Here is a 7,934-nt window from a genome sequence, read left to right on the forward strand (position 1 = left end):
TTATCCTACTGTTTCTCGTAAGTGTAACTCAGTTGATATCGAAGACATTATTGAAAGGGTCCATTTTTTCACACTTAAAATCTTATTCTAACCACTATAATAATAGTTGACAAGAAAAAAAAGAAGAGTTTATCTTTCTTTTTTTTTACAATGAAACAATATAAAATATGTCAACAAAAGTTGATGTATCTGATGCATAATATAGTTCAAATTCATTAGTTTTTGTCGACCCAATTGTCTCTTATAAAAAGTATGCAAGAGAGTATAAAGATAAAAACAAAATAAATTAAGGGGAAAAAAGTAAATGAACTTATTGGAAGGAACACTTTACACAATTTCTATTCATCATCAAAAAGTAAATGAACATATAATACCAAAAAAAAGAGTAAATGAACATATTGGAAGAATCGCTTTTCACAATTTCTATCATCTTCATCTTTACACAAGTGCCACTTTTAAAAAAACTATATCACACAGTAATTCCAATAAAAAAACTACTCAGCAATCAATGAGCAAGATCCAATGACATTTTTTTAACCAATACAATGAAACACAAACACTACTTCCCTATCAAGTCCCAACCTAACATACTCTGTCCCCCAACAATATTTTTCTTGTAATCTTAATTTACATATTTGAATTTTTCTGAAATTATAGATTGTCACCAGGCTCTTTACTACTATCACCGGGGATCTGCTTTGACTCCCCATCTTCATGTATCTCGTCAAGAACTTCCGGAGTTACTTCCCACTTTCTGCTGCTTCTTTCCCACAAGGACTGCCTTAGAAAGGAAGCAACTTGTCTCTGCCCACTTTCTGTGTCAAGCATATTGCTTAAATCCACAGATGTATCACTTAATTCACTACCCTTGCCATATTCCTCACCTTTATAATCTTTTTCAACCTGGTCACCGTCATTATAAACTGGCATCGTAAGGGTATCAACACCCCTTCTTCTAGATGATTCTGTCGATTCTTTAGGAATTGGAACCTTAGACCTGAAATTGTTTTTGGATGGAGGAATGGACGAGAAGAATATTTCTTTGAAATTCTCAACTACCCCTTTGTTATAAGGGTTGACTTGTCGGTCATAACGGTATCTAAAATTTTCATAAGTAGACTGCACATAAAATAAAAAGAACTATCACTAACAGATGTAAGAAAAACAATCTAGAAAGGAATAAGAGTTTTCTTCTACAGATGAAATAGTAAAACGCCACATTTAAGGTTACAGGATGATGAGTTAAATAGTGTTCAAAGTACAAACCTGGTTTGTGCTGATTAGATATGTATGAAAAACAGTGAGTCCTCCAACAAACCAGACACAAAAGAAGCTGTATATTATTAGTGCAATGGAAGCAGGGGTTTTGATCATTGCTTTCCAAATTGATATATCTTCTGAATTTTGGATCCTCTTGATGTAGACCCAGCAAAAGCCATGAATATATAGGCAAAGAAGGGTTGCAGAGAAAACAAACATGTAGTAGAACCGATAATTTCGCTGCCGCCATGTACATATAAGCAAAGAGGCAAAAAGAAGCAGAAAATTCTAACTTAGCAACTTCATGATCATAACTTCTGCAAATATAGTCCTGTATTATTATTTGTGTTTTGTTCTTGTGTTTGTGTCATTGAAAGTGATATTTGGGCATGAAGCAGAAAATACAATATACATGCAAAGAATCATACATTATTATTTTTTATAAACACAAAAATGCTTGTGCCTTGAAAGTGATATTTGGGCATGAAGCAGAAAATACCAATATAAATGCAAAGAATCATCCCTTATTATTTTTCTATATACAGAAAACAAATATAATATGTTCAAGAATATGATGAAAGTAGATTCACAGCTTAACCAATAGTAACTTTGATAATATTTTCCATTTTTAATCAGGAGGTGAATGTTTTAATCAAAGTAAATTGACAGCTTAATCAATATTCCACTAAAATTGCTTGTGCAAAAAGATGTTAAACATTAGTTGTAATGTAAAACAGAACACAGATGGCAAATAAATTGAAAGCACAAAAACGTTCTGCTAGCTTCAAATCATAATAAGGCATTAGAAAGAGACTCAGTGATCCTTTTGAATATAGTAATTTTGAATAAGGAAAACATAATACTGATACTGTGTGAATTAGTGACCATTACCAGTCCAATACACTGACCCACCCATGGGCAGTGATGATCAAATCGCTCCACACAGTTGTCACATATTGAACAATGAGAGCAGCGAGGAGGTCTATACAGCATGCAGGTATCACAATATTTTACTTTCACGGCTATTCCATTTATAATTACTTCCTTAGATCTTGGTAACTGTGGCGGTAGATTTTGATCACTGCTGATACTGACACTTCCATCATATTCATCTGGCACTGGAGGATAAGAATTTCGGGGCACTATGCCAGGATCTCTTCCTGAGGTCAGTACAAGGGCAATCAGAACCTGGCAATACATGTTACGAGTTTAGGAATAAAGTGGTAAATGATAAACAGATTTGCAATGTATTGAAAAGGTAATCTACACCCAACTTTGAGAGTCCTGTATTTTAGCATTATTTGTTGTTATTGTTTTAGTATGAAGAGAAAAAGCAACGGCCCTCTAGAAGTTGGTTATAGAAACCAACATGTAAGAGCTATAAACTACAGAGTATAACTCCATTCAAGAAGGAAATATTTCATTATGAAAACCAAATTCTAGGGTTGAGATAAGATAACTTCTTGCAAGGTTTATTTAGAAAGAGACACACTAGATTTTCTACCTGATTATTATGGCCAAAACCTGACATATTTTGCTTTATTTCAAGGTAATCCTCCCAGGCTCCCTCCATTTCCCTCCCCTCTATAAAATCAATACCGAATTATGTTTCCAGTCGGACTATGTGTGACAGGATAGCACCACGTTTATGAACATAAAAAGTTCATAAAGTGTGACAACATTTGATAATCATCCACGTGTAATATCCAAAAAACGTATTTACATCTACCTAAGTATACAATGGATCAGAACCCATAAAGTTTTCCAAACTCCAAATGCTGAAGTTCTGTATTGTAAATAGGAAGCTCTTTTCAATTTTGAAACTATGATGAGTTCCTTAAGTCCATTTCAACTAACTGATCGTATAATTTTATCAAAGTAGCAAAAGATGAAAATGTCCCATGATGAGTTAAGAATAACTAATTGACAAAGTCAAACTAAAAACTCCCCTACTTAAAGCAATACCCTAATGCATTCAAGTAAAACATACAATATGAAAATTGAAAAACAATATATACTGATATACTAAAGCTACAAATCTACGAGTTCGATTCCTAAGAGAATCAATTCTTGGTCAAACTTTACTTATTTGGCGACCGAACTCTGGATTATCAGGGTCACCTTCCCTAGAACCGGAGGGTTAACACAAAAAGAAAAAGAAGCTACAAATCTAGGCTCTAAATTGACAATTGATTTATCATTATGCTCTAATAGTATAATTGTATAATTAAAACATTATCTAGGGTACATGTTCAAATACTAATCAAAGATTAAAACAAATCATCATGGTAAATAAATTAATTGAATATATAAAAGGAGAATTATTACTACTTACAAAGATTGTGTGAACAATAACTATAATCAAAATTGAATATCCAGAATGATGAGGAAAATCATCCAACAATTTTCTAGCAACAAAAGCACAAAAAACAGCAACAGGAGCAATCACAAGAAACAGTGTTGAAAATATAGATTTCACATCTGGTCCAAATATAATCCTCCCTTGAAGAAAAAATACCTGAGTAGTAACAATAATCACAAAGAGTTGAATTAATTAAATGAAAACTATACAAAAGCTTAATAATTTGTGTATAAGAAACAGAATTAAAATTGATCATGTTAACTTACGTTATTGCCTTTCCAAGAGCGATAAGTTCTGATCAACGCAGGATTAAGTGTATTTCCAGCGGCAGTTCCACCGTTTGAGTTCGCCGTCGCCGGCGCCGGAGGATGCATTTGATCTTTCTGGTTTGAATGTGAATGAAGTTGAACAAATTGAAAGAGGCTTTTACTTTAAATTTTGATTTTTATATTTGAAATAGTTGCTATAGTTTGTTTTTTTTTTTTATATTTAAAAAAGGAGGTTTCGTTCCACTTTAAATTATTTACAAAAATGAATTAAATAATAATTAAATAATAAAGAAAGAAAAATAATGGTAGGAGTTATGTTTGACTTTGGTAATAAGTGTTTGTTGAAACGTTAAAGATCAATTAGTCAGATTCTATTCCGATTTCATGTGGTGATGACGTGGCAATCCAGCATCGTTATTGTTGTTTGTTGAGCCGCCAGTCAACTATAATTATTTTATTACTCATAATTGTAGTCAAAGCAAACGAGTTTCCTTAATTAATTGGAGTATTAATATTTCTTAAAAAAAATAAAAAATCATATTTACAAATACAATGAATTTTATTATTTTTTTCAAACAAGTTGATTTAATTTTTTTTGACAAGTAGTCTAATAACAAAATTTAATTTTTTTTAAAAGTGAAATAGTGGGAGTATTGGACGGTTAGATTTAATTTGTTACTAGTGTTGTAGTGTAGGGATAAACAATTTTTTTTTTTTTTTTTGCAAATGGGATGAGTAAAAAAAGTAAAATAAATTGGATGGAGTAGATTATTGGTATTTTCTTTGACGAATATATCAATTTTAATTAGCTTTTTTGAAAAAAAATGCAAAGTCATTTTTTTTTCATCGATGGGTTAAGCTAACACATGTCTCATTAGAGTATTGTACAATCTTTAAATACCGTTTCATGATGCTATTTATTTTTTGGTTACAATAGAGCCAAAGAGAATCAAATCTAGGACCTCTTGCATACTATCCAAACTCCTCACTTCTAGACCAAATCCAGTGGCTTGTTTCTTCATGCTATTATTTCCTAAGGGCGAGGTTTGTGTTTGTCATAAAGCATGTCTTAATACTTTTGGGGAGCATGAATCTCATTGTAGGGAGCTTTCACGCTTCAAATATAGGCATAACATGTTCATAGATGTGTTTTTTGATGTTTTTAGACGTGCAAAAATTTCTATGAAGAAGGAAGAACTAGTGAACTTCTTGACTGACCCACAAGAAAAGAGAACGACACTTCGGCTTGCAGATGTTCTGGTGTATGGATGGATAGAAGGGAAACATGCTTGTGTAGATTTGTCTGGAGTATCCCCACTCGTGGGACTTGGGGTTGAGGATTTTACTGTGGGACGGGCAGCCTTCAAAACTGCTTCAAGCAAAATGGTAAAACATGAGAAAGCGTGCTTTAACAATCAACATGTTTTTATATCGTTTGCACACAGTTTTGCCTTTCTAACACCAGAGGTTGTAGACATTCTGAAAAGAGTTCAAAGGATCAAACATAGTAATGTTGTGTCACTCAGGACTATGAATATAGTTTTTCAAGTATTAGGTTTTTCATACAAAAAGGTTTAGTGGCGCAGCTTATTGCTCGTCTACCTTTTGTTCATGTGTAATTATCTTATATATAATATATATGATTGTTATTGTATGTTGCGGTAAAAAAAGATTTAATTCTCGAGGAACACAAATGGGACATTTTTATTTAGAGTAATAATTTTCTCTTCTCTAATTTTTATTCTTTAAAAAAAGTTCATAGTTGAACTGATATAGTATCTACAAAGATAGATAGTTGCCGGATTGGTGGCTACTTTGGAAGAAGATGAATAACTCTTTTCAAGGGTTTGTTTTGGGGTAGAAAGAAAAATTTTGGATTTGAGATTTGTTAGTCATTTTAGAGGGAGGTATAAATTTTCTTAAATGCCACAAGTTTTTTTTTTTTTCTATCACTAGTTCGAGATACCTAAAAACTCAAAAGTTTGAACCTTGGACAAAGAATTAGAATATGCTTTCATGATTTGGTTTTCTTTGTGTGTGCGTTTTCATGATTTCGTTGTTTTCTGTTAGAACAAAGAGCACATTAATGTGTGTGAATTGAAAATAAAATTCGAGTCTCACATGAGATGGTAGAACATATTAGGTTGTATAGCATACTAATTGGCACATTTTTATTGTTAGTGGGACCTTGCTTAAAACTCAATGTTTCCTAATTAAGTTTTTCAAAGCCGTTACCCTTTGGGTCAGTTATGTTTTTATCATAATGTTAGAGAAAAGAAAAAAGTAGGAGTTATCCTCTTCAGTGAAAAAATTCTTCTGACGCTGCACTAGAAAATTAGGAGCTATGTCATAATACTAAACAAAGATTATTGAACACTTCATGTTGTGGCCTTCGCTGTAAAAAGAACAAGGTTGGTATTCTCATTCTTTTTAATTGGTTTTGTTTGAACAATGACAAATGATTTATGAATAATCATTATCGGTTACTTTAATAGTTTGAGATACTTGGTTTTGTCTACAAAACCTTTTCCCTGTTAATTGAGTTTTTAATTGCTCAATATTGAAAACAGGTTTTAGTTCATTCGTTCTACATTGACTAATTGGATTGGCCATTATTTCTTGTTGCTAATTGATATATGACCACTTGTTTAATTTAGCTGACACTAATTGTAGCTTTTGGAAAATGAAATTATTGTTGTTTATGGCCTGTTCATATAATGTCAATTCTTAAACTTTGAATTTGAGTGAAATGTGCCTTATTAAAAGTTAGAACAAAACGAATTGTGCATATCAATTGCAAGCTCTATTTGATTATGTAATTGAAAAGATTTGTATTATGTTATGTGTTGTGTGGTACTATTAATTTGGTGTAAGCAGTGGCGGAACCAGGAAAAAAATTCAGGGTGGGCCGTAAATTTTTTATAATATTTAAATTAAATACAAAAACTACATTTCATAAAAAAAATATTAAGTCATAATAAGTACAAATTCGATCATAAAAAAATTTAGGCAAAATAGGACCTAAAGTGTTACAAAAATAAATAAGATAATGGATTAAAGTGTTATAAAAAAAATAAATGATCAAAATGTTACAAAAAATAAGATAAAGGACCTGCAAAGTAAATTTGGCAAAAATTTAATTATATACATTAAAATAATATGTTTTTTGGACAAAAAATAGAAATCAACATTTAAAAAATAATAATATTTTTTTTTTTTTTTTTTGATAAAAGAGAGGGCCGGAGCCAAGAAAAGAATTAAACTGCAATAAGTCTAGGGGTTGTTATCCCCATAACATCAGCTAACAATAAAGAGCTTAGTTGAGCCGGACAATGCTCATAAATCATCAAATTAGTCTCATGCTGACAACCAAGATTAGCCAGCGCATCTGCACACTTATTTGCTTCACGGTAGCAATGACACACCTTGATCTCCCACTCTAACTCGAGTAACCGACGGATTTGTTGGACTGCTCTCCAACCCACCACACTTCCCTTTCCTCCGTTATTCAAAGTGTAAGCAACAACATTTGAGTCAACTCTCAACTCAACTTTCTTAAACCCACGATCCCAAGCCAATTTCAAACCTTCCATCATCCCCCATAATTCTGCTTCATACGCACTACACCATCCTAAATTCTTTGAAAATCCGCCCAACCAATTACCCTGACATCCTCGTATGAGCCCACCACAGCCTGCTACTTGATTACCCTTACTTGCTCCATCTGTATTTAAGCACACCCATCCATGCATAGGGTACTGCCATGTTAGATTAACACTCGAAATAGTCTGATGTTTTTGCATTATTTGCTTTTGCATTGCATTTGTATAATAAGCAACCCATCTAAACACTTCCTTCCAAGGCTGAGCTGGACGAACATTCTCCATTTTTCCATTTCCATAGAGTGTGACAACTAGAAGCCCAAAACGCAGACCATGTTGTTGTCACATTATCTCCCCCAAGCTCTTTAGTCATGTTAAAAGTAATCCACTAATGTAATTGCAAACTAAAAAATTCTAATCTTACTTCCATTCTCAACACAT

The 7,934-nt window shown here is 32.5% G+C and overlaps 1 protein-coding gene across 1 annotated transcript; it reads right to left on the bottom strand.

Moving 5' to 3' along the window:
* Positions 1-390: 390 nt before the first annotated feature.
* LOC123917993 (probable protein S-acyltransferase 7) lies at positions 391-4,108 on the bottom strand. The gene is made up of 5 exons (XM_045969921.1): positions 3,889-4,108; positions 3,596-3,778; positions 2,152-2,448; positions 1,267-1,500; positions 391-1,119 (listed from the first exon to the last, which is right to left on the bottom strand). The coding sequence occupies exons 1-5, from the start codon at positions 3,994-3,996 to the stop codon at positions 652-654; spliced, it is 1,290 nt and encodes a 429-aa protein (XP_045825877.1). The 5' UTR covers positions 3,997-4,108; the 3' UTR covers positions 391-651.
* Positions 4,109-7,934: the final 3,826 nt, after the last annotated feature.

This window comes from Trifolium pratense, linkage group LG3 (genome assembly GCF_020283565.1).
Source record: "Trifolium pratense cultivar HEN17-A07 linkage group LG3, ARS_RC_1.1, whole genome shotgun sequence".
Taxonomy (NCBI): domain Eukaryota; kingdom Viridiplantae; phylum Streptophyta; class Magnoliopsida; order Fabales; family Fabaceae; genus Trifolium; species Trifolium pratense.

Bases quoted from the DNA above. Each gene is read 5' to 3' on its own strand.
- LOC123917993 (XM_045969921.1), bottom strand. From the start codon at position 3,996: ATGCATCCTCCGGCGCCGGCGACGGCGAACTCAAACGGTGGAACTGCC. The intron at 3,779-3,888 runs GTAAGTTAACAT...GTTACTACTCAG, and splicing joins GCTCTTGGAAAGGCAATAAC to GTATTTTTTCTTCAAGGGAG. The intron at 1,501-2,151 runs GTAATGGTCACT...ACATGGCGGCAG, and splicing joins TGGGTCAGTGTATTGGACTG to CGAAATTATCGGTTCTACTA.